This window comes from Homarus americanus, unplaced genomic scaffold, assembly GCF_018991925.1.
Source record: "Homarus americanus isolate GMGI-L3 unplaced genomic scaffold, GMGI_Hamer_2.0 scaffold24260, whole genome shotgun sequence".
Lineage (NCBI taxonomy): Eukaryota > Metazoa > Arthropoda > Malacostraca > Decapoda > Nephropidae > Homarus > Homarus americanus.
The window spans coordinates 6,485,172-6,512,956 of record NW_024721079.1 but is presented as its reverse complement, the minus strand read 5'-3'; the positions used below and the strand labels follow the sequence as shown (position 1 = coordinate 6,512,956).

Genomic DNA, 27,785 nt, shown 5'->3' with positions numbered 1-27,785 from the left:
TATTTAAAAAATGTCACAGAAGTGACCGGGGAGAATATAATTTACATTGCTGGAATTCTTATAAAATAGTGATTAATTTGAATATAATCATGCTATAGTTTGCACTAGACAAAAATTTTAGTAATCATTTAGTACATTATTTTGAGTACATGTACAGTACAGCTTTGCCCTTAGGACAGTGTAGCGTGCCCAGAGAGACATTAGGCACAAATTTTAGAATATTATGCGCCAGATTGACTCACGCAAAATAGGAAAGATTCGCTTTAAATTAAATTTTTTTTCCTTAATTGTGGGCGTCACTTTAAATCAATACTCTTAAATTGAATCGCTTTAAATCGATGTTCTACGGTAGTAGTGTACTTAAAAAATTGTCACCCATAGATATATAGTAATGCAAAAAGTAGTTTTATATTACATAAACAGGTAGTTTCCTTCTCATAATTTAGTGTGAGTTATGCCAACACACCAACAAGGAGACAGGAAGGTGCTGGGCTGGCTGTGACCACACATGTCAACAAAAAACATGAATTAAATACTGTACCCCACAATAACTCATCTGGACTGAGTTTGCAATTTTTGCAGGGTGAAAATGTTATTACTTTATGATAATTTGTATTAATCAGGCAACAAATGAACCTAAATAATTATGGGTATTATGGTAAAATTGTATAACGTTGTATCAATGAGGTAGGAGGCGGAGGGGCACCGAGCGCTTGGGAATAGGAGCATTGAATTGATATTTCCACAACCTTTATGGTTTCTTACATAAACAAACACTACAGCAGTCAGCGCTCGGCTGCGAAAATTAAAAGAGGTAGTAATAGAGGTACCTGTGAATTATTAAGACTCAACTGTATTCATAAAAAACACTCTCCAAAGTTAAGAAGGATCCACCTTTGACATGAACTTATAACATGACCACACATGGATGTACAACTTCATTACAAATGACTTTGTAAATGCAAGGCAGAAAAATATAACCTTTTACTCTCATATGAATTCATACATTATCATAATATGTCCATTCATTAAGGCAAAAAATTTAACAAATTAAAATGTACTATTTTAGGATTATCTATAAAACCAATATAAATAAGGATGAAAATTATAAGCACAGTAAGAGTGAGAACATTGCTATGTGTTATAACTGAGGCAGACAGCACAGCTTAGATAATTCTCAACATTCTACTGCATATAAGATGACGACTGTAATGACTCATTCACTGGAAATATTCAACCTTCCATATCTATGCAAGTAATACCCTTAAAAAAATAATAATAATAATTTATGATATATCCATCATCAATCCTTTTCCGAGTAATATATATTCAATTTAGCCCGATAATAAATGAATGGGTCAGAGCCAGAGACTGCTCTCTGACAAATACTGCGGAATTAAACACGTTACCTCCCAAGCTTTTGGACTCTTCTCTTAAACTGGTACTGTATTTGTAATGGTGCCACGTACTGAATACCAATGAGGGCTAGAAAAGAATCTTTTATGTATCATTAACTTCTATGAACCTAAGTAATTTTGGAAAGGAATGTCAGATAGTAGACTGGTTCTGATCCACTCAAATGATGACGTATATATTATTTTCCTGTACTCTGTGTTCAGGTTTACTAGTCCAAGAGAAAGCAAACATACACTCAACTACTTAAATATCAGACCACACACAAAACAAATACTGTAGTTTAATACATAAAAGCAAATATAAAACAAATATAATAATTGCAGAGGTATGTGCCATTTTTCAATTTACAAATGGATTTTTTTCCTACAAGCACAAAAGTTTATCAATCAAACCATGAGCAGTAATAATTACAAATTTATGATAATAAAAGAGAAATAAACAGTTTTGGATGAAGAATCTTTGGTAACATGAAGATGGTTGTTTCCAATATAGAGCACCACAAAGTCGAAGCCAATTCATGAATTTGCTTCTAAATATATCATTTTCACTTATGATTACACACCTTTTCACACATTATGAAATTAAATGACATTCACTCCTCATCACCTCTTCTCAGCATAACCTTCGGTCAAACGTGCATGTGAAAAAATATAGTCTTCTCAATGTGACGAGCAGAAACCCTGGTGTAAATCATTATCACTTCTAATAAAACTTATTGACACTCATCTTGAAATTTTAGGTGTAAAACAAATATCTGCCTTAGTGTCACATTCTAAATGTGTGTGTGTGTGTGTGTGTGTGTGTGTGTGTGTGTGTGTGTGTGTCTATGTGTTTAGCGCACATGCGCCTAAACTCTTAAAGACTAGAATTAAATAATGCTCAAGATTTCCCCTGCATCATAAAATGTCAACTTGTTTACTGAAGGATTTCTTTTTAATTTTACATGTAAGGACTGCTACAAATGTTGCCTTACAGTGCATTTCAGGTAAAATGACATTCATGAAATTGCTTTTGCTTATTTTCAAAAGGATATGTTGACTAGCATTAGGTATAAACAAATGTAATTTTTTTTTGCCATAATTTGAATGGATAATGGTTCTATTGAGTTCCAATGCCCTCAAGCAGCACTGGCAATTATTCACTCTTATTTTGTCAGTACAACTTACAATAAAATCACCAATAAATCACTGGCAGAAATTCATAAATATTATAGGACCATAAATGCCATATGTTTTCTAAGGCCACAGGTCTGACATTTTACATTTGTCTGGGTGCATTCTTTTCATATGGTTTTGTAAAAGAAATTTTCTTGTAAATGCTGTTGGACATATCTTACACTGAAATGGCTTTTCACCAGTATGAAGAATAACATGCCGTTTCAAATCTGTTGACCAACCAAATCTTCTGTTACAATAACAACACACATACTTCCTGGCTTCATACTTGACAATATCAACTCCCTGGATGCTTTTACCCTTTGATCTGACGGGTACTTTTTTAATAGTGACTTTATCATTTGAAACAGTCGCAGTACTGGGACTGAACTGACTGGCTTGATTGGCACTATTAGAAGCGTCCAGATTTTCATCTTCCATTGTTACAGCACACAAGCTGAGTGGATCCATCACATCATCGTCTCCTTCCTTCTCATCGTCAATTACCATACCTTCATCATCATCTTCTGATTCCTCAAAATCTTTAGAGTATAAATTTTCACACTTTGCTCTGTTCTTCTCAAATGGGAATGGTAAAGGTACTTCAATTCCATTAACCATGTTTGATGAATCTGCTGCAATACTGAATTTCACTCCACTATCACTACTCTTTGGATCTTTGGGCTGTAGAAGATACAATTTTACAACTTGAGAAGGTGCAGATGACGACTTTGGACCACTTGGAACTTGAGGACTAGGAATTGGTGCTGCTGCCTTTAACAAAGACACCTTTTTACTTAAATCCACCTGAGGCACAATGGTAAGAATATCAGGATTTTTTGTGCCCTCTTTCTGTGTATTAACAAAACTACTCCCTTCCATTTGAGGCAAGATGGTGAGGTTGTTTGTCAAATGACTAGCAATAGGCCGGATGGTGGTTGTATTGGTAGTACTAGTGCCTGTATCTAGAGTGCTAGGTAATGATGACACAATTCGTAAAGCGAGGTTAGAGTTTATCATCACCAAGCCATCCTTTTCTAGGACACCATCAACCGGAGTGGAGGTTTTCACAGGCAGGTGAGTTGGTGTCATCATACTTATTGGAGCATGATTCATTTTGGATGCTCTTGGGCTTAGGTTCTGTCCTACTGCAGTTAAATTGTCCATAGGAATCAAGGCAATGTGACTAGGAGCAGAAGAGGATGCTTTCGTACTTGTGACAACTGGTCGAACTTGAATTGCTGATGCTGTAGACGACACTAGCGGTTGGATTTGGACTGCTGATTGTGAAGATGATACTAATGGTTGAATGTGAACAGCTGAATGTGAAGATGATACCAATGGTTGAATTTGAACAGCTGACTGAGATGATGTTATTGGTTGAATTTGGACTGTTGATTGAGATGATACTAAAGGTTGAATTTGGACTGTAGAATGAGATGATACTACAGGGTGAATCTGAACATGCTGTGCAGAATTATCAGCTCTGATTGTGATTTTTGGAACCTGTTGTGGTTTTACTGTGACCACATCAAGAGATCTACTGTTCTGTGGTTGTATTGTTATCTGTGGAGTAGGAGAACTTGAAAGTTTTCGAACAACAGGCTGTGGATTAACTTGTGGGGAATGGGGGGTAGTTTGTCCATCACTGGCTGTCATTTTTGGCAAGATGTTGACAAATTTGTCTTTCTTTAAGGTTGGGGGAGTGTGAGTTTTGGGCTTAAGCCTGGGTATTGGTATTTTGAGAATGACATCTCCATTAGTACCCATATAGTCCTCTGTCCTCACTACGTGTGGTGTAATCGTCAATTCCTGTCTCCCCGCTGTATCTGACAAGGATATTGGCAAACTTGTTTCTGCACAGCCCATTCCCTTCTCTACATTTTTATCACTTTCTGGAGACTGTGATATAAATAAAGACATAGTGGGTTTATCCCATGGTACAATCAGATCTTGTAGAAGAATGGGAGGCAAACAGTTTTCTCGCGACCGTGCTCCATGTGTTCCAAAGTGCCACAGAAGTGACCGTACAGTGCAGAACTGCATGGGGCATTCAGGACACTTCAGAGGAGTTTTGATAGCTGAAAAAAAGTTGTACAATAAAAACAAAATTCACTTACATAGTTTTCCCCATACATTATGTAAATATTTTCCCATTACAGTACTTACCTTGGAAGTGTGTAAAACCCTCCTCCACCCAACCACAATTCTGAATCTTTCTTTACCGTTACACGGTAATTATATCTCTTAACAATAATCCCCCATGTAGCTTTTCCACTAAGAATCAGACAAATAATCTATCTATTACGTGTCACCTGTCCACTTTCTGCATTTTTTACCAACCAATAAAAATTACAGAAAGTGATTACCGTATATACTCGAGTACCTGTACACAACTGTGCAGTTGTGTTAAACTCTCATTCAGCTTTTTGTTAATGGTTTTAGCTTTTTTCATCGAAATTGTATACAAATGTTGTTTCAAGTAGGAAAATAGTTAAATAACATAAGAATGGTGGGTGGTATGGTTTATAAATGCAGGTAAATGAGGTACAGGGTGTTGTGAGTTTGCTTCAGCCCTTTGACTTACTGTGTAGGCCATTACCTTACATCAGTGATAATATTCTTTACTTTTTTAATATTATTGCTTGTTTTCCAGTATTTTATATTATTTTTGTATTTATAATAGTAACACAAGACTTGTCACTACACTATAGCCACATTCCCCTAGCCATCTACATACCACTCCAGGCCGAGCTGTAACCTATGTTATGGATTATTTTTTTAACTTGTAATTTTCGGGAGATACTATATACAGGTATATGTAATTTTCTTCAATTTTTTTTTTTACTATGTTACATGGATACACTATTTTACATAAATAATGTGCAAAAACAAAACATATAAATTAAAAACTATAAAAGGGAATAAACTTTCTTCATGTGTTCAGAGTTCACGCTCATTGGGGTAGGTGGGAGTGTGTGCGATCTCAGCTGTTCTGAGTTGTCTTCCAGGTGTAGTGAAATGACTCACAAATTAGTCGGATAGCAGCCAAATGACAGTACAGGTACTTGTACTGTACAGTATATTTTTATTAGTATTATTTTGATTTATTCTCCATATTTACTGGTATATATTATTTTATCTTATTCCTCATTGGAATTGGTAACTAGTGGGAATTCAGTTTCAGAGTTGGAAACACTGTTCATAGTGTCAACTGTGGTGGTGGTGACGTCCAAGATGAGTTGGTGTGAATTTGGTGTTTTGCTACAAATTATGTTGAGGATAATACCAAGTATTTATCAAAAGCTAGAGTCGAATTATACCAAAGATATATGAAAAACTCAGGCTTTTTTAGCCCCATAAATCAGAGGTTGAACTACATATGTGATCGGCGTATACACGAGTATATACGGTAGTTGCTCATTCATACATGAATCATGTCATTATAATAACAATTTAATGCCATTCTTTTTCTTACAGGTTTTAACACAATGGAATTTTTTTCAAGGGAAAACATAGTTTTCACTCTAAAATCAAATCAAACTATTCATATTTCATCTAACTTAGCCCCTTTTATCATTCTAATATAACTTAATATAATCTGTATTAACTTGGAAAATCTATTATAACTCAATAGATTGACCTCACCTGGTGGCCGTGAGCTGATTTTGATTAAAGGTGGAATTTGTTTCTTTGGTCTTTGTGGAGGTGAGTGAGGGTCATCAGTAGGACTCTTAACTTCTCTTTCACAGTTATTCTCTGGAGAACATATTTCTGATAACTTTTCTGAGCTGACCAGGGAAATGGAACTCTGGATGTCATAGCTTCTCTTCCCATCTGCTGAAAGAGATATATCTGTAACTTTTATTTATTTTTTTTAATTTTGTGTTACCTGAAATTCCTGAATATGGTACTATGAGAACATATTACAAAAACTACAGATAAAACAGGGCCAATACAGGGTACAGTACTGTAATTACCTTTTCTCAGTACAACAAACTGTTTAATACAATAAATACTACTGAACATCCAAATATACTAAAAACTAACAATTATAAAATAAAATCTTGTATTAAATTAAATCTCTATCTTTATGATCAAAATAGTGCAAGTACAGTACAGTACATACTGTATATGTGACCTGACCCAAATACTGAGGAAAAATCATTACAAAAGGGTGTTTTGAGGAATATACTGTATGTACTAGTCATAACAAGAGTGGTCTGAATACAATGAATTCAACTCAGAGGTGGATGGATTTTTCCCCAGGCACTTTCTTTTATGGAAGTGAATTGGTATCATTAATGATCATTCACATGAAATTTGAGGAGTTAAACAGTGCATTATTTTAGAGATATACAGTAGTTAAACATGCCCTAAACCTTAACATGACCTATGATCTCAGATTGTAGGCCACAACAAACTACTGTAGCTTGAAGAGAAATGATAAGGCATCCTCAGATGATCATGTCCATGATATATATCACCATCAGGTCAAACACACAAAGTCTGGGGATTATACCATGTTGTGACATTTACTTCCTAAATACACACGACTCACCAAGTTTCAGTCACAGGGACCTATTTTGTAAAAATAGTAAAGGGTGATTATGTGGCATTAAGGAGACAATGCCCAAGATATCTAGAGTCTAATGTAACTTGAAGTGTTTAGACAAAAGAACATAGACCCTTAACTAAAAACATAATGTGAATGTACCAGTACAGGATATCTGAAAAATCTAAATTATATAGACAAACAATACAGTACAGGCCATGATATGTTTCACACATTATGCTATACAACCAATATTGTACTAAATAAGAGAGAGAGAGAGATAATGAAGAGTTCCAGAGAAGTGTCTAATTTCAGACTAACTTATAATTTTCTTTCTTATATTCCTTGTGGAGCTTTTACTAACTGCTCCAGCCCATAGATAATACTGTATGTGAATAAGACTAACAAATAAAACAAATAAGAAAAATACTGTCATACAGTATTTACACTCTATTCTAAATTACTCTCACCTAACACACTCAGTTCCTCTTCATCTTCCTCTATGTCACCATCACTGCTCTCAACACCCTCATTTTTATTATCATCTTCACCCTCTCCTTCCACCTCATCCTCCTCCTCTTCTTTGATGACTAATTCACCTTCTTCATCTTCTACATCTTCCTCTTGACTTAGACAATTTTCTCTTACTTCATCTGAAAAGGTCAAAAAGAGTATATAATGACCTGATCTATTTTATAAATGCACATATACTGTAGTACCAGGGTACCAGACTAATTTAGCCACGGCAATGTCATTCACCAGACGGAATCCGCTATTCAAACCTCCATATCAACAGGGAGGAACAACTGTTCAAAACAAGAGCCATTATATTACACTAACACAGATTGGCTTATTTAAGCTCATAATAAATTAGTTCAAGTAAAATTATCATACTTATGTCCGGATTAAAAGAGGTGCCGGACCATCCGTTTCCGGAAAATTGGTGGTGGACCTGTACTTTCAATAGATTCAGTATTTTTTAACTAAAGTGTTAATAGATGTAGGTAAGGATCTAGATTCAAGAAGCTTTCAGAGGTGCAGGGAAGGTTTTTTAAGGTTCCTGAGCCCTGTCGTATATACAATACATATGGGGAATGGATGGCCTTATGCAGTGTGAGGTACAGTGGATGATGTGGATGTGTACAGTATAACTTTGGCAATGAAGTGGATATGTTCGTGAAATCCAATTCGTTCTCGAGAACTTTGTTGTCATAGGTAAATTTTGGTGAGTAAAAGGGAATTCTGTAGTTTCCAATCCTTAATTATTCTGTATTTTACATACAGTACTCAAAAAAAAAAAAAAAAATGCTATATTAAATGCTGAAAACAATATACAGTATTGCACACCATAAAATACAACAGTACATATGAGGCACTCAGCATTAGAAGGGGATGAAGCGCCACCCCGGGCAAAATGCGTTTTTTTATGGATATCACTATTTTCACCCTTCCTCTACATCTTGGCGTTGGATGTATCCCCCTAGCAAGAATAGAAATATGGTTGAAAGTCCTTCAAAAATAGGGTGTCATTTTGCCTCAGGCCAGGAGCTACATATCTGGCTGTGCACGCAGTAAATGAAGGTGGCTACATCCCGTTCAGAGTGAGAGGAGTGCGAGCTAATGACAGTGCGCCTCTTACGGACCCTACCTCATGAGTCAGCCAATTACAATTGATTTCCCTTGCTATGTCACAGCTCCTTGGCCAATCCCCACGCCCAGATGCTGCTTCCTTGTTAGATTTGGCGCGTTGTATAGCAAAAGGCGGTTCAGTGTACTTTCCACTGCTATTTTTTAAAATTATTTGGCGTAACATTGACGTTATTCGTGTTCCACGGGTGTGAGAAGTGCTGTGCAAAGTCTGCCTGATTTTAGAGCAAAACTCGAGTGAAGCCAGGCCTTCTGGTGTGGGTTCAGAAGCCCTAAATCCTGAGCGTGTATTTAGTGATGACAGTGCTCATTTGGACACCCCAGCCATGCTTGGTGATAGTGATTTTGGTGGTGAATATAGTGGTGATTATGGTGATGCAAGTGCTACTGGAGATGGTGCTGGTGATGTGCGTGAGAATGTTGGTGATGAGCTACTTGGTGATGTGGGGAACCTGTGTTGGTGGTAGTGGTGGAGCATCATGTGATGCAGATTGCAGGGGTCAGGAGCGTAGCCCCCCCCCAAGGCCCTATAGAGAAAAAGGCAGGATGAGACAGCGTAGGGTTGACGAGTGGGCACAGGAGGTTGCCAAGCATTAAAGTAATTTGATTATGACGAGGCCATTAAAATTATATGGACTCCTCAGGATTTACGTAACCTCAACTTACTACGATCTTTAGGGATAATAAAACGAAGGAACTAAACAAGGTAAGATTGTAATACTGTACTATTATCACAATACTGTTTTTACCAAAGACTATGCAAACTTTCTCCGCCTTTGTATTCGTATGTTAATTACGTTGGGGGGAGGGAAAAGGTTAATGGTGGGGGATGACTGTAGTGGTTTCCTTATTATTACACACTATTATACTAAATACTGTATTAAAATTTTTTGGCTAATAATATGGACAGAGAGATAAATACTGATAGGCAATTGAGTTTTTTATTATTATTTAATTTTTTGGGGGGGTTGGGAGGTTGGTGTAAGGTGTGTGTTGTTTTACAGTATTAGCCCACAATAAGAAAATTTTGCAGAAAAATGTGATTATTGTTGGTATGAAGATCAAACACCCATACATTATGGGTAATTATTCTCATTCAACTGGCGATAAAATAATAACTATTCACAGTACTAACTTCCAGTTTTCACAGTTCGCTAGGAGAGGGATTGAGCTGTACAATAAAAGGATAAATTAACCCTCTAGCTTAAAAAATAACAAAGTTATGGTTGTTTGAACTTAAAAAATCTTTAAACACGTTTTTCTCCGCTTTTTAAATTTGGCACTTCACCCCTTTCTAATGCTGAGCGCCTCATATTTTATGTACATAAAAATAAAGCTCCTTCTGCCCTTGAACCATCCTAAAGGTGATGCCAAGAGTTGAGCAGTTCAGCCAGTCAGATGCAGCTGACTTGAGCGATGTGTGGCTGCTACGCCGTGTATACCATGACGTCAGAATACTGTTCACACTCATACTTTTTTTCTTTTTTATAGTTTTATATTATTTTTGCTCTATTTCTAAGTCAGATTAAGGTACAGTAATGAAATGATTTTCCTACAACTTTTACAGTTCCACTAAATGAAACAGTGGTAACATGCATAGCCATCTCAAGGCCACAGATGCCTAGCAACATGTGTTATGTAGTGAAGATTATTTGGGTGTGTATGGGACCCACTTTCACTTACAGTGGAGATGAAGCAGATTACCTTTACGATATGAGTTCAGCATATTCAGCTCCAGATTTCTGTATTATCTCGGGAACAGAGCATTTATTGTCTACCATGGGTATCACTTCAAGTTTATTCTTCATGGTAAAACCCATTCTGCTCTTTGGGGCCTTTATTGAACGTACTTGCTTGGACATTGTTCTCACAATGTGTGTTATTTATGTCATTAGATAACAGGCCTGCACTGAGTAATAGCCACATATAGACTGTTGTTGTGAAGCGGGAGGGACCACACGGTGTTCCACAGCAATAACAATGACACGCAAAATATGGCTTCAGATTTTTATTTATTTTTCCCCCAAGATCCATGTCATTACTCGGGTGGTCCGGTACAGTATTATTTTTCTTCACTATATTACAGTACCCTGTATCCCCCCCCCCACCCCCCCCAAAAAATAGGAAAAATAAAATATTGGATGTGTGAACATAATTAATATTCTCATGGTCTTTCAAAGTAGATTGCATTGCTAAGCCCTCCCGAGCTGGCGTAACCCCTTCCGCTCAGCCACATCTCATACTGCACCGAGAGCACCCCTTCTATAAACAGAAATGAGGGAACAGTGGAATAGCCTAATCAACCGCCTAAGTTCCACCCACTAGCCTCATGGACTGGCAGATGCATCTCTAAGGATGCAATTTGGCACTGGATCACTCTACCCAATGTTTACTAAAATAGATAAACTGTTCTTGTAATCGACTCTACAGGGTATTTGCATTGAAAGACTGCAAGGGGTTGATATTTCCTGCTATGACCAGGAGTACTAGGGAAGTTCAGAATTGTGCTCCCCATACCAAGTAATCATCCAGTGACTTACCTCAGTACAAAAGCTACAGTTACTGTGTGTGTGTGTGTGTGTGGAGGACAGCTCAGTTTAAGAAAAGGGAAGGTGTGAGAGAGGTTAACTCCATTAAAATCACATTACTTTCCAGTAAGAAGGGCACCCAAAATGACCACATTTTTCCTCTAGAGAAATAATCTTACAGCAATACATAAATCAAATGAACGTTGGTAATCACTGTGTATTTAGCTATATCCAAGGGACAGTTGCATCAGTATCCGGTGTATTCCAATGACAGAAAAAAAAAATACACATTGCCATATTAGCCTAATCTTTATCTCAAAGAATAGGCTTCATGGGTCCCAAGAAAATGTCAATAAAGAAAAGGCTCAAATCCTTGCCGTGTTGGGTGAAAAAGTTAGACCGAGGGAAATCCAGGATAAGGCAGAGCAACAAATAAGACTGAGGTGCACAACATGCAATATTCCTGCCAATTCTGTTCCACTTTGGAAATCATCTCCAAGGCCACTGACATGCTTATGAAATGAGAAGTGATGATGAATCCAACAATATCTGCAGCAGAAAAAAAAAAAAAAAAACACCAAAACCTTTTTCAAGATGTGTCAGTACAAATAATTTAACACTGAGTGCAAATGCAGCTGGATATGCCATCTCATCAAGCATATGCAGGGATATTTGAGTGCTCGAGTGGTTTTACCACCCAAGGTAACCAGTTTTAAATATCCTCATGTTTCCATCACCATTGTGGCTGATTTTTACCCCCCAACAGAGAGAGAATGTTCACTGGATCTGGTTTATCAAATGATTCATCATGTATATGCTCCTCAAACAACAATTTATCATCATCTACCATATCCAGTTCTACTCCTTTCTCTAAACTTATAAATACATTAATTATTTTCATCCAATATATAACACGCTACATAACTTTCTACTCTACCTGCAATAGTCATCACTAAACACTCTCAAAGTTGGGGGCTAGGGTGGAAGCCATGCCCCTTCTGGTCCAGGAGTAGCCACCCCACTTACTCACTGAGTCACTATTGCTCAAAAATACTAATACATTACTGTACTTTAATTGATGAAATACATTCTAAATAGGATGAAAACACAATTTTTTAAAAAAATTACAGGAAATTAATTCAACCAGAATGTGTTATAGTGTAATATATTTTGTAAAATAAATAAAGGGATACTCAATTTCTACTACAGTACTGTACATGCATTTGAAAAATATTTGATGACTAGAATACAGTACAGTATATACATTATAACCTCAGATATCCGGCATTCAACCATTCATAACACACATGCAACCGGGATTTTTTGGGTCCGGTAAATTTCCAGTAAGTAATGTCTAATCACATTTAAAAAATTAAGAAAATCAGTTTGAATTTGGCACTGCTTCACCCGTACAGGGTAGTTCCATTTCCAGCCACTAGAGGCACTGTGTGTGTCCTCCAGGTTGGTCAAACACACTGCTAACTTGCATGATTGAGCTGGTGTAATTGCTATCATTGCCTCATTCATCCAGCAAACCTTAGACAGGAGCTACAGCTAAGCGCAAATGCGTTGTGCTTACACTAAGGCAGAAGATGGATACTGTATATGTAAGAGACTGGAGAAGGGTGAGAGTAGTCATGTGTTGATGGAAGAATATAAAATAGGTTTGAGATGTGTATTTATCGGAGTAACTCTCAAGCATCCAGAAAAAAATGATTATCCAGCACACTCAATTCCTGATGCATTCTGGATATCTGAGGTCTTGCTGTACATTGCAGTACAGTCAACCCTCGTTAAAATGGACTAATAGAAAGGGTGTCCGTTTTAGCCGATTGTCCGAATTAACTGATTTAGGGGTTAATATTGCATAATATTGCATTATACAGCTATGTGTATGTTTATTTGAGTGCCCCGTCATAGGAGTCCGTTTTCTCTCACTTCAGGACGCCCAAGTCGTCCGTTTTCTCTTAATCTTAGAGTGCACCAGAGACTGTTATTTCTTAGTAGTGACACAGAATTTGATATTGCAACTGGGGTTGCAATTGTTGAGGCAACTTAGGTATGTCTGATTACAGTCGGAATATTCAAGATCCATTGTGAGTGATGTTTAAAGCTTCAACTGTCTTTATGGTTGGTAAAACCTGTCAAGTCTATCAGTCTGAGTGGCATGTGTGAGGCCTTGTGTTTGTACAACAGCTAAATATATAAATATATAATGTTATGGTAATTATCAGAAACTCACAGAGGCATGACTAGGTTTATTACAAAGTGATGAAAAGGATACCGTACAGTGGGTAGTCAACAAAACATGTAGCCAAGTCTCTTTATTTGAGTGCCCCATCATAGGAGTCCGTTTTCTCTCACTTCAGGACGCCTGTGTCGTCCGTTTTCTCTTAATCTTAGAGTGCACCAGAGACTTTGTTATTCCTTAGTAGTGACAGAATTTGAAATTGCAACCCCAATTGCAACTGGGACAATCCCAGAACCAGAAATTTGATATGGACAGTTCAGATTTCGTCCGATTTATCCGAAATCCGGATTAAAGGGGTCCGAATTAATGAGGGTCGACTGTACAGTATTTTTGAAGTTTTACTCTTCTGTATTCCATCAAAAACTGTCATTATAAGATACTCATAAAAATAGAAGAATAAGTCAGTCTAATAATACTAATTAAGGCAAAATATAAAAAGGGGGGGTAAAATTAAACAAAAAGACACTTACTACATCTATGGGTGCATCTGCTTTGGAAAAACAGTGCAACTGCCAGACATACAAAGCAATTATGAACCTATTCTAACAGACCCAACTCTTACACATACCGTATAAACTCGTGTATAAGCTTTCACATGTACAAGTATCCCTTGCTTAACAAACGGTGAGATAGAAAAATTAATTAATACGAATTCCCTAAATAAATATACCTTTTTTTCGTTTGCCGAAAGCTTCTTATGCTTATACATATTTGGGTCCAAAAAAATTTCAAATCGCATGCCCCCAAGAGTTAGTAGAAGCAGCCATCTTGGAAATGGGGAGAGACGTATTCTCACTCAATGATTATAACAAAACCTCCCTCCCACATCGACCCCCCACCCACATCTTTCGTTCCACCATTTCCCACTCCTTGCAGTGAGCCCTGACTGCCCTCCCCCAAGGTAATCGCTCCTGCCATTCAGTTCGTTCATTTGAATTCACAGCTGAGGGTGGTGGTGTGCTTATTTAAGTGTTACATTTAATATACAGTATAACCAAAATTACGAGTTGAAAAATAACCATGACATAGCATATAGTTCATAAGTATGGAATGGTTGAAAATTTCCAAGCTATGTCAACAGATGTAAAAAAAAAGAAAATTACCTGTAATGTTTCATCTGCATCATATACAGTGTATGAAGTTCTGCTCTTCCTGCAGCAGCATGAAGGAAGAATCTTGGGATTTGGTAAGCAAGACCAGAATAAAGAAGCTTACTGGTAAGGCAAGCCTAATGGAATCATGTACCAGGTAGCTATCATTTACTGGAACCTCTATTTTTGGCATAATAATTTTACCATAAAAACTTGAGGATATACGGTATGGTTTTTTTCCCCAAAATACACTATTCATACACACATTTGTTTATGAAATTCCTTTAGAGTTTAAAATTTCATACAGTACGTACTCTCGTTTGCGGGGACTACTCCATTACAGTATTGAAAAAATTTTTCCGAATAAAGAACCTGTATACTGTACTACAAAGTATTCTTTTACTGTACCATAAATGCTTTTAAGTACTGTACTGAATACACCTAATAATTATTCTTAACTTTTGAGGCGTACATTACAAAGAGCCCACCCGAGTAACAAATGTCCATTTTAATACCTGTACAGAATAATCAAACAGGTTTAAGGAATTTATATAATTATTATTTTATCACCAAATTTGCTTTTGAGTCACCCAAAGCTTTTCCAAGTACAGTATTGAATACTGTAAATTGTGAATTTTGTGCAATGTGCTGATTGCAATACAGTATATCCATTTTAGAACTTAATTTGACAGGATTTTTTTTGTTGAACTTGTCATTGCTATTATATGGAGGACAAAAAGAAATTACTGGGTGTGGAGTCCTGTGAATTTTATAATGATTCATATTAAAAAAGAAAAAGGAAAAAAAGAAGATAGTATAATTGTTAAAAATATTTTTTAAACAAATACCAACCATACTTGGTGCAATGGAAAACTAAAAATTATTTAGCAATTATGAAAACCTAACAGACATTCTAATAACTGTATTACCGGTACATGTCGCTACAGGTGCTCCTCTACTCAAGAACGTTCAACCTACAAACTTTCAGAGATACAAACATCATCACTGAGGGGGGGTTACCTGCCAGAACAGGTGTTTAATGTGGATGAGACTGGATTATTTTTAAGAAAATTTCAGATAGAACAAACATTACCTAAGAGAAGAGAGAGCCAGGTTTTAAGGCTGTATTAAAGGGTATAGTTGTACTAAATATCCATAATCTTTTAATTTTTTACAATATGTTTGGTATCTACAAGAGTAAAGTTGGACTTACAAACAGCCTCAGGAACGTAACTCGTTCATAAGTAGAGGAGCACCTGTACTGTTATTAAATAGTTTAACCATTGGTTTAGACCAGTGGGCCCCAACCTTTCATACACTCTGGGCCGTAATTGTAAATATAGTAAGGGGCACCAAAACTTTGGATCTACATGAAAAATAAAATAAAATAAATAAATAAAAAATATATAAACTGTATATACAGTATATATAAATAAATAAATCATATACAGTATACAGTTATTTGTCATTTTACACAAGTCTAACTGTTTAACTGTTACAAGTTACATACTTTCACATTTACTCTTGGATCATGCTGGCGCTCTCTCTCTCTCTCTCTGGGCCCACTTTGTGGTAAATACACACGTCCTGTACATGAAAGATTCAGGACAAACAAGAGTTCCCCTCTCTCTCTCTATAGTTGTATCAGTTATTATTTTCATTATTTTCACTCTGACAAAGAATCTAAATTATTTTACAACGTTTTAATAAATCCTTGCCGGCTCCATAATATGGTTCCGCAGCGAACTACAGATTGGGAACCACTGGTTTAAACCAATCCCCCTGTGGCTGAGGGACTCCACACCTACCAATTTCTTTGTTTTATCCCCCATATAAGAGTAATGACAAGTTCAACAACAACAAAATTGAGGTCAAATAGACTCCTAAAATGAAGATTGTATATCAGCACATTGCACAAAATTCATTGTACTGTATGCAGTAAGTACTGTACTGTACAGTACTTGAAAAACCTTTTGGTGAAAGGGAAATTTGATGATAAAATAATAATAAAAATTCCTTAAACAAGTTGCATTAAAACATGATCATATTGTATATTACAAACATTTCAATAGTAAGCAGAAAACCAGGAATGTAAACTGTATACAGTACGGTACGGTAGTTTTTTCAGCTAGTTCAGAGAGTACAGTATTGAAAATATACTGTACTACACAGCACTGCACAGTTATTGATTGAAATATGAAAGATAAATGCAATTACAGTACAGTACAATAATTGCATCCCAGCTCCATAAAAAAATAAAAAAATAAATATTTGGTAACAAAAAAATATTACCTTTTTAATACCATATTTTTCCACCCTGTCTATGGTGATCCTACTGTTGTACTGTATTCTTTTAAACTAACTTATATGAATAATGAATGATGACAAGTGATCCATCAACTCAGCGAGTCATATTGGTTAACCTACAGCTAAAAATAATAAATTCTAACTCATGAAGAAAGCATCCTTTATCAACAAGCAGTTCACTGCTGCAACTTTGCTTATCATTTTTTATGTAAAAATTATTAAAAAAAAATAAATAAATACAGTAAATACCTTTTGTATTAACCTCGAGCGTCGCTATTGTCCGGGCTGTTTCTTCTTCAGCCACTTGTACCACAGATGAAGCCGAATGAATGGTGACAGTCTCGGTGTCCTCTCCCTCACCGCTACACCCAGTGTCAACAAGCTGTGCCAGTGCCACACTCAGAGAGACATGATCCTCCTCTTCACTGTCTTGCTGGGGCTCCACAATGCTGTGTTCCATGGGTACCACAACTGTGTTGCTTTCACTTTGTGTACCAAATTTTTGAGTGACATTACCTAATAATTTACAATTGTCCTTTTCTGGTGTGAATTTATTATTAATGCTGAACAAACTATCTTTAGTAACTACAGGATATTCTGAAACACTTTCTGTAGAGTTTTGATCTATCACTTCACTGTGTTCCTCACCATCAGAATCATCCTGATGTATTCTTCGAATACTGTTTTCAACACAGGGTTCAGACTGAGGTTTACAGGAGTTTGCTAGTTCTTGCTCTCCCTTGTTCAATTCAGTTTTACTTCTGCCCTCTGATAATTTATCTCTACACTCAATTTGTGTTTTCATAACCTGATGATCACTATAAGGATTTGCAAAATTGTGATTCTCAGCTTGTTCACCATATTGTGCTATTCCTTCACCAATGTCATTATCCTTTTCCTCTATGTCAGAATCTTTACCAGATTTATTACTACAGGTACTTGAATCTTCACCCGATATATTAATATCTAATGACTTCACTTTACTGTATGAGTGACCAAGTACATCCTCTATGTTTCTAAATGCCTGACTGGAATTAACACCATCTGTGAAACTAATTTCTACCCCAGAGGAGTCAACAGTTTTTTTATCAGTCTGAGAATCTGAAATTTCATAGTCTGGAATTATCTCTTCGATAACTGCTTTGTGAAGACAAACTTCATCAGTAAATAAAGTTTCCTCGAGCCCTCTATCACTATCAACTAGGGCATGACATAAAGTACTTGAGTTTAAATTTTTGCAACTACCTTGTGTGGGCACAACACAAGGAATGCCTGTCCGAACATTATCATCATCAAAATCTTTAGATGTATTAGCACAAACATTTCTGCAATCAATAAGAGACTTACTATCTATATATGTAACACTGTTTTGGGATTTGTTGTGGGTTTCATTATCTTCTTTCAGAGAATTTTCCAAAGACTCGAGCATCACTTCCTCTTTTATAAGGGCTTTAGTTGAGTCCTGGGGCAGAGTATCTTTACTGATACCTACATCTCTTACCCCTTCTTTTTTCTTAACCTTTCTTCTTGCATTGCCAGCTTCCTCTGGAGTGATGAGGCCCCTCTTAGTGCCCTGAGAGGGTTTACTTTTATTCAAGTTTTTAGTAAGCACTTTACTTGTTGTCTTTTTTTCTTTAACTTTTTTTATTTGTTTCTGAACATTTTTTCCTTTAACATTTGAGGAAGTAAGTTTTGAAGACTTCTTGGGAACTGACCACACTCTACGCTCAATGGTTGCTCGTCTAGATGATCTTCGTAAAACGCTGCCTTCATTTTTAATACTCTGAAAAAGAAAAACACAAAAAAAAACATGGTAATTGTTCACAATTTATTATGATGCATATTGCCTGAAAATATTTGAAATAAATTCACAAATTAATGTGTTGACTATTATTTGGCAAAACCACTGAGAAAAGTACAGGTAAACCTCTATTTGCAATGGGGTTAGGTTCATGAAAACCCCATCGCAGGTCGAAATATCGTAAATCAGGTTCATTATAGCAAGGTGATCAATGGGACAGGTTCCTGGCCAGTCACAAACCCACATGTATCACCAAGAATTTTTTCCTAGAATACTACTAGCACTACAACACAATTAAACAACACTCACCACATCATTATGAACAAGTCTAGTCAACATCACATGTCCCATTCGAGGCTATGGGGACTCTTAAGATGGAGCCCGACACAATCTTTGAGGAGTCTGAAGAATGGAGACTGAAGGTGTAGCCTTCGTCCTGGCCTTAAAGATGGTGAGCAAAACGCTTGCCAGACACTGCTCACTTCACAGTCACATAAACAAGATAATAATGATGGGGACTAAATTCTTTTACGAAAAATCTAAGAAATGTTGCAATGGAGGTGTGGTAGGGGATTAGTGGGTCTCATATTACTGACCTGATCTGATCAATGTCAGGTGGGGGCGGGGGATTAGTGGTCTCATGCAATATCATGTCGCCCATTGTCAAGCTGAGGGATTAATGGGTCTCATGACCTGAAGATGTCTTGAGTGAAGATGAAAGCAAAGTAGCAAATATATTTATGGCTAGCAAAATATTTATAGGCTTTCATTCACAACATTTGCTCTTATTGCATTAGAAAAATTAATTTGGTACCATTGCACATATGGAGATGCATTCCTGATAAAGTTATTGTTTTCCTATAAGATACTGTATAATACAGTATTATATATGAAGGGTACAGATTGTTACAGCAACTTATCTTTACTAATTAATGAATAATAAATAAACAATATTGTATCATGAATGAGTTATAGTAAAATGAGTGAAAGGTGAGCATTTTGAAGGGGTGATAGGGGGTCTGCGGTCACTTTCTCTCCCAAGGTAGCTTCCCATCCTCCCGCACTTCAATACCTACTATCCTCTAGCATCTGCTAATTGTGATAGAGATGAATTTGATACCATAATGATCCTGAATAAATTCTCTACCAGACTTTCCCAATAAAAGATCCTTACATAGAATACAGGGTATTTTGACATGATATAATGATGGGGACTCAATTCTTTTATGAAAAACCTATGAAATATTGATACCGGAGTCAATAAAATCAGTTCTTATTAAGTTAAACACCATTTTTTTACTAGAATAATTCTGACTAATTTTTTTTAAAAGTTTGGAGCTGTATATCTCAGTGGAATTTTCCAGCGACAATCTCACACGGACTGACACGAGCTGCTTTTATTTACGCAAACACCACCGTACATGTACAATATATTATAAATAAACAAAATAATGTATATTTACTACTGTCGTCTTGAGCCTACAGTAGGAGTATACTGTCCAATCTCCTGAATGTAATATGTAATTGTAATCACTTTTCACATCTTTTAACACTTGTGATGGAGGTGGGGTGGAGGGATTAGTGGGTCTCATGTTACTGACCTGACCTGATGCAATGTCAGGTCCAACCATTGTATATAAACTCTTCTCTCATTTGCAGTGGGGGTTGGGTGAAGGGATTAGTGGTCTCAAATTACTGACCTTCTGATACAATATCAGGTCACCCATTGTCGGGTTGAGGAATCAGAGCGAAAGCACTTCATTGTCAGAGCGAAAGAACTTCACAGTCACTAAAACAGAGTACAATGTGAACTTTAGTGATGTCCTCTCATTGTAAGGAAAAAAAAAAAATACACCGATAATGACCGATGAACATTGAACTCTATTCCTTACACACATGTAACCAAGAAGAAACAACGCCTAGACTGTAGTTCACCTGATGGCCATGAGACAGCGTTCATCTAGAATCTAGATGATGCCTCAGCTGACAAATGAAGTGTGATGTGTTCCATGTGCCGACTGGGCAAGTTGGCAGAATGACGAATATCGTTAAAGCGAGTATATTTACATCGCAAATAGGGAAGTGGCATTAATATACCAGCGGCGTTAAACCGAATTATCATAGACTTGGGTATCAAAAATAGAGGTTCACCTGTATGATGTTAGGTTAGCTTAATACTGTCAAGTCTATGCAAGAAATTCTCTATCCTGAATGAACTGGTGCTCTACTAACACATTCATCTTTTTCTTAAAGTGGAAACCATTCAAGCACACTTTAGTTGCATTATTATTCCTATCATGTATGACACAGTCACTTCAAAAGCTTCAATAGTTGCAGAAAATATAAAAAGATATTGATTACTACTGCAAATAAAAGGTTTACATAGCTAAAAAAAAAAAAAAAGGCATAAAATAAAGCTTTTGCACATGAATTATCATGAGCTAACTACAATTCGAATTTACTGAGGCTATCATTAAAAACAACTATGAAGTATTCACAAGCAAAATTTTATTGAACTCAATATAAGATTTTAAAGAAATATCTGCTGACACACGACACCTAATAGATAACAGATGCAGAATCATTTGCCAGGTGAGTTAATAATATACACACTGTCAACTGCTTCATGTAGGCCTATAAAACAATAATATGCAATTATTTGGTAAATGTTTCCTATAAAGCAAACGTATGTGTGCAACATTAATACGTATACGCACTGTAATGGGATATTTTACAGAAGATACCAGCTGCAATGTACAGATTACAAGCTGCACATAGGGACACTGTTAGTCAAGTCAAGTGATGCATATTGGCAACAGCCAGCACAGGAATGATGAAATAGGAAGATCCACACAAATGACAAACATACAGTACTGTATATGCAGGTACAGTACTGTACAGTATTCACTATGAGTAGAAGGGAGGCACTAGCCCTTAACTGGCAGCTAAGGATGTCTTACTCGCCCCCCCTGCCCAAGTGTAAATATGGATTGGAAGAAACAGCTAACTTTCACTGATAATGACTGCTACTCGTACAGCTAACTTTCACTGATAATGGCTGCTACTCGTACAGCTAACTTTCACTGATAATGGCTGCTGTCGCTGCAGCTAACTTTCACTGATAATAGTTGCTGTCCCTACAGCTAACTTTCACTGATAATGACTGCTGTCGCTACAGCTAACTTTCACTGATAATGGCTGCTGTCACTACAGCTAACTTTCACTGATAATAGTTGCTGTCCCTCCAGCTAACTTTCACTAATGATGGCTGTTGTCCCTACAGCTAACTTTCATTGATAATGGCTGCTGTCGCTACAGCTAACTTTCACTGATAATGGCTGCTGTCGCTACAGCTAACTTTCACTGATAATAGCTGCTGTCACTACAGCCAACTTTCACTGATAATAGTTGCTGTCCCTACAGCTAACTTTCACTGATAATGACTGCTGTCCCTACAGCTAACTTTCACTGATAATAGTTGCTGTCCCTACAGCTAACTTTCACTAATATTAGCTCCTGTTCCTACAGCAAACTTTCACTGATAAAGGCTGCTGTCCCTACAGCTAACTTACACTGATAATAGCTGCTGTCCCTACAGCTAACTTTCACTGATAATGGCTGCTGTTGCTACAGCTAACTTTCACTGATAATGGCTGCTGTCCCTACAGCTAACTTTCACTGATAGTAGCTGCTGTCGCTACAGCTAATTTTCACTGATAATGGCTGCTGTTCCTACAGCTAACTTTTACTGAAAAATAGCTGCTGTCCCTACAGCTAACTTTCACTGATAATAGTTGCTGTCCCTACAGCTAACTTTCACTAATATTAGCTCCTGTTCCTACAGCAAACTTTCACTGATAAAGGCTGCTGTCCCTACAGCTAACTTACACTGATAATAGCTGCTGTCCCTACAGCAAACTTTCACTGATAATGGCTGCTGTCGCTACAGCTAACTTTCACTGATAATGGCTGCTGTTTCTACAGCTAACTTTCACTGATAATGTCTGCTGTCCCTACAGCTAGCTTTCACTGATAATAGCCACTGTCCCTACAGCTAACTTTCACTGATAATAGCTGCTGTCCCTACAGCTAACTTTCACTGATAATGTCTGCTGTCCCTACAGCTAACTTTCACTGATAATGGCTGCTGTTTCTACAGCTAACTTTCACTGATAATGTCTGCTGTCCCTACAGCTAGCTTTCACTGATAATAGCCACTGTCCCTACAGCTAGCTTTCACTGATAATAGCCACTGTCCCTACAGCTAACTTTCACTGATAATAGCTGCTGTCCCTACAGCTAACTTTCATTGATAATGGTTGCTGTTCCTACAGCTAACTTTTACTGAAAAATAGCTGCTGTCCCTACAGCTAACTTTTACTGATAATAGCCACTGTCCCTACAGCTAGCTTTCACTGATAATAGCTGTTGTCCCTACAGCTAACTTTTACTGATAATAACCACTGTCCCTACAGCTAGCTTTCACTGATAATAGCTGCTGTCCCTACAGTTAACTTCCACTGATAAGGCTGCTGTCCTAATAGCAAACTTCCACTGATAAGGCTGCTATCCTAATAGCAAACTTTCACGATAATGGCTGCTGTTCCTTTAACTAACTTTTACCGATGATAATCATTGTTCCTACAGCTAACTTCACTGATGATGGCCACTGTCGCTACAGCTAACTTACCAGTACTTCTCTAACTCGCAGGCAGCAATCACATACCCTTTAACTGCCATCATCGTCTTCAACTGATTTACCAAAGTCGTGCCATCGTCATCCTAGGACAATTGGCATTTAGCGCCTTGAACTTAATAGAAAGTCGATGATTGGTAGATACTCTGAAGTGAGGCACAAGGTTGGTGGAGCCTCAAATCAACTTGCTATCATAATTTTAATTATTTGTAATTATTTATGCCTCATCACCCTCCTCCTGTCCTCACTGGCCCCTCACCCACACCTATGGTGCCACAGCCTGGCTCACCACCTACAAAAGGGTTTACCACCCACTTTGCACCACAAAAACACACCCGCTGCACCACCACAACCACCTTTTGCATTAAAAAACAACCAGCCCTCAGCAGTTGCCAGTTACTCACCATCTCACTTCACAGACTCATAACTCACTGCCCCTGATAAGTACAAGTACAAAGTTTTTATATGGTGTTTATGGCTTATAAATTTTATAACTTCAATTTCACAAGAAAATGGGTACATGGGGGAACCTTGATTTCCCAAATGACACAGTTATTAAGTAAAGGATAAGAAAAAGAGGGTCTTAGGGTCAATTACACTATTTTATAAGTAAAAAATTATATTTTAAATGCCAATGATGACACTCGCAACTGTTAGCACATATACTCTATCTCAATACTTGCAGTCGTCAATGCTTTATCCAATATCAGCATCTTTTAAAATGCATACTACAGTACCTGTACTCATAATTGGATGATAACACAGAACACTATTGTATAGTACAGTATTAGTCTATTCAATTTGCAACACATTTTCCAATTACCTGTACTGGTATAGTATTATTTATAGCTTAGATTTTCCTTTTCCGTTTCAGTGAGTTTCTTACTATCTAAAGTTCCCCAATAGCCAATTATAAACCACAATTTATCTACTGTGACAAACTGAAATAGACATGTTGTAAATATGAGTTACTGTGTTACTGAAGCATTTCTCCTTGTTATCTTAACCCTTCCCCGTCACTAGCAATCTATAGTGTTTCCTCAATTCCTTTGACATTTCTGTACCCTTGATCCATCCTACTACAAAATGTGAGACATGTATAATTAGACATACTGTACTGTATGTACTGTACAGTGTAAAGAATCCTCTTACTTTGTTATTTCTGGTCTTATGTGTAGCTTCATCTTTGTTTAACTTGTCAGGTGAGGTGGTAGTCATGGGGCAGGTGCGAGGTCGCCCAACACCATTGGTTGGTGAGTCACTTACTTTACACTTCATTGTAATTATCTGAAAGAGTAAAAATATGGAACATCTTACTAATGTAATGTTAGGTTACTCAAACTCCTGGCATCCAAAAAACTGCAAATGAGTACCCTTTCTTATTTTCTTCATGGGGTGAGGAATATTCATCTGCTAAACAATAACAGTAAACCCTTTACTTAACCAATATTAAAAATATAATGGCCATTAAAGTCTAGAAGACAAGGAGGGATCCAAAATTTGATGTCACAAGTAGGTTAACATGCATTCTGTTACACTAATATATTCTAAATGAACTGCATTGGAAATCTGTCTTTTTGGCAGGGAGAGGACTGTGTCACCATCATGGGTAGAGGAAATGAGCCACACATCCAGTCCAGAACATCTATGGAAACAATGACATCCAGGCATGGGGATGAAGCCAAGTCTCTGGCTTCAAAGCCAGCCATTTAAAACATCATGAAGCTGAAGCCAGCCATTTAAAACACAATGAGGCCAAGGCTTTTTAAGGCAACATGAAACTTTAACACCAGTAATATTTGGACTGTTTTACCTTACATGTTAACAGGAATACAAATGATATTCTAAGTTGATTTTATTTTAAGCTGATTGTTCTTGGGTTAAGTTTTCACTGAATGTGAAATATTACATTTATTATATCTTAAGATTTAATAAAGAACGCATCATAAGTACTGTATTATACAGCAATACTTAAACACTAATACAGTATTATACATCAATAACTATTACGTACAGTACACAGGTTCATATATTAGCATAACCATAAAAATGGACATTATAAAAGGATCATCATACAGCATCTAGCCAAAGTGAACACACAAATAAAGCACACCATTCTCAATTTCAATAAGTGTTCAGGTTCATTTATAGTTCACTTTATCCCACCTAATGCTATGAGCTATGCCCTTCAGAACAAACACACAAGGAAAAATGCTGTGGTAGCACACCCTTGTATGGTGAAATGATAAATTAATTAAAATATTACAGCAATAGTGGAGCAGACAGTTAACACCTGAATGAATTTAAGAAATTCGTTCATATTCCCAAAGGTGTTCTTTGGATGATAGTAAGTCATAAAAACAATACAACTTTTCCTTTTCATTTTAATTAGTTTTCCCTCTATCTACAATAATGAAAGAAGAAGATTACAGGATAAAACATGGCAAAAACTTGATCATATGGCAATAATATGTCTTCATGCTTTGTATGAGAAGAAATAAATTTTTTTACTGTAAATATTCAGCTGATAGCTAATTCTCTCGTAGCACCGTGTAGTGACGTCTGCTCTTAAACTAATTTGGAATCTATTCTTTGTAAACATTTACAAGTGACAAAGGTGCATCACATCAGGGGTTTTAAAACCATAAACACTGACTTGATTACCTTTTGTTTTCAATTTTATAGACTTCACTTTCCTGGTTTTCATGTTTGTCTGTGCAAATTCCTTTTTTCTTCATGTAATTGGTTCTTGAACCTATTCTATGTATAAAGGATGAAAATCATATACAGTAGTTGGATACAAATCCCATATTATGGGTTTGGATACATTTTCAATTCCTTTGGAGTGTACTGTAATTGGATTCCAAGTGAACTGTATGTTACTATAGTTATTGTTCTTCCTCAAGAGGAGAAACAAGTTAGCCATTGTGTTTTTCAAGTGCCTAGTTATGGAGTCTTGTTTGGTATTGTTTCATAAGTTATCTGTGCCTGTGGAGGATGAAGACCATCTCCTAGAGTTCATCTGTCAACATGACTAGTTTGCAGGATGTGCAAGTGTTCAAAATGTGGCAAAGAATTGACAGTGAACAAGAAGTAGAGTATGTGTTTCAGTGCAAAAACCAATCACAGTCTTATGTCCACAAATAAAGTAAAATTACACCAGGCTGCTTCAAGAAGAGTGCTTTCATTGGTATCTGGTATCAAGGTAAGTTCTTTCTACTTAATATCCCAGGGGGTTAGGTTAGGTTGTTTATCACAAGTTCTGGACATTGCCGTTTACAATATCTTGTTTAGTATCATGAAATTAACATCTCCAGAAATTTTGGTGCAATTCCATAAGTATTTTCTACTGCTAACCATCTCCTCCACCATTAACATCAAGACATTCCCAAACTTCTCTATCATTTGATTCTTCCATGACACAAATCATATCTAAGACTGAAATGGTAATATAAAAAACAATAGGCAGAATTTCCCTGGGGTCAAAATCATTAACCTGTTAGGTCAGGTCATGCAGTCATACATGAATTGTGTCATAACACTCACTCACCTGAGGTATTCGGATGTTTACACTTATTTTGGACAAGACACAATATTTCTGTTCAAAGAAATCTCTTCTTTAACCCTAAGGATTGTGGTAAATTATTTATTTTGTTCCACAAGCATAAAAATATACAATTAAAGTAAAACATTACCACTGCTTTAAACAACAGCTGCTAATACTCACGTATAATATACACTTCACCTATATCTGTAGGTGTACAGTAAATATTTTGAATATTTTTTATGAGGGTAAGTTGGAAATGTTGCTTGTGGGAGAGTACAATGTAGTATAAAAATTGTTTTGACAGTATAATGAACATTTCATACAGGTCGTATTGTGCACTGGGAGTGTGTAACACTTTATTATGAGTTCACAGCTACGCCACAGGTAAATAACTTCACCTAAATTCACCATTTGTTTACATACTAGAGTAAGACTTCATCATAACAGCCACAAAACACAACAATATGATCCTCATACAACGCACTAATTCCTTTTAAATTTACGTTCCAAATATTTGAGGCTACTGTCCTGCCATATCGCTCTATGAAACTTACTTGTTGTGTTGCGAAATGTATTGAAAAATTCACATGTCTAGCATAGAAGCTCGCTCATGAGAAGGAAACGAACGTTCTCTACGACGGCCATTTTTAGATCTGGTAAAAACCTGGAGCAGCAAGATACCGAGGCGAAAGTTCCGTTTTCTGTCCAGCTGCCCAGACACTATAGGAAAACACTACAGATTACTTAATATCTTCAGTAATAAGTTCTCAACCGCTGTCTATTTAACGTGTG

At 36.7% G+C, this 27,785-nt stretch overlaps 1 protein-coding gene across 4 annotated transcripts; it reads right to left on the bottom strand.

Moving 5' to 3' along the window:
* Window positions 1-71: 71 nt before the first annotated feature.
* On the bottom strand, window positions 72-27,767 carry LOC121861494. Of its 4 annotated transcripts, none has more exons than XM_042359287.1 (6): window positions 27,548-27,767; window positions 24,599-24,733; window positions 17,199-18,732; window positions 7,596-7,778; window positions 6,219-6,407; window positions 72-4,651 (listed from the first exon to the last, which is right to left on the bottom strand). In XM_042359287.1, the coding sequence occupies exons 2-6, from the start codon at window positions 24,722-24,724 to the stop codon at window positions 2,652-2,654; spliced, it is 4,032 nt and encodes a 1,343-aa protein (XP_042215221.1). In that variant the 5' UTR covers window positions 24,725-24,733; window positions 27,548-27,767; the 3' UTR covers window positions 72-2,651. The 4 variants fall into 4 exon arrangements, with proteins under 4 accessions (XP_042215221.1, XP_042215219.1, XP_042215220.1 ...); XM_042359285.1 differs by having other exon boundaries at window positions 6,219-6,410; window positions 27,548-27,766; XM_042359286.1 differs by lacking the exon at window positions 27,548-27,767 and adding an exon at window positions 27,174-27,537 and having other exon boundaries at window positions 6,219-6,410.
* Between the last annotated feature and the right edge of the window lie 18 nt (window positions 27,768-27,785).

What these genes read in the sequence shown, in the direction of transcription:
- LOC121861494 (XM_042359285.1), bottom strand. Translation starts at nt 24,724, where the DNA reads ATGAAGTGTAAAGTAAGTGACTCACCAACCAATGGTGTTGGGCGACCT. An exon ending in ATAAGACCAGAAATAACAAA is followed by an intron (nt 18,733 to 24,598) that starts GTAAGAGGATTC and finishes TTTCTTTTTCAG; the next exon opens with AGTATTAAAAATGAAGGCAG. An exon ending in GCTCGAGGTTAATACAAAAG is followed by an intron (nt 7,779 to 17,198) that starts GTATTTACTGTA and finishes TGACCTTTTCAG; the next exon opens with ATGAAGTAAGAGAAAATTGT.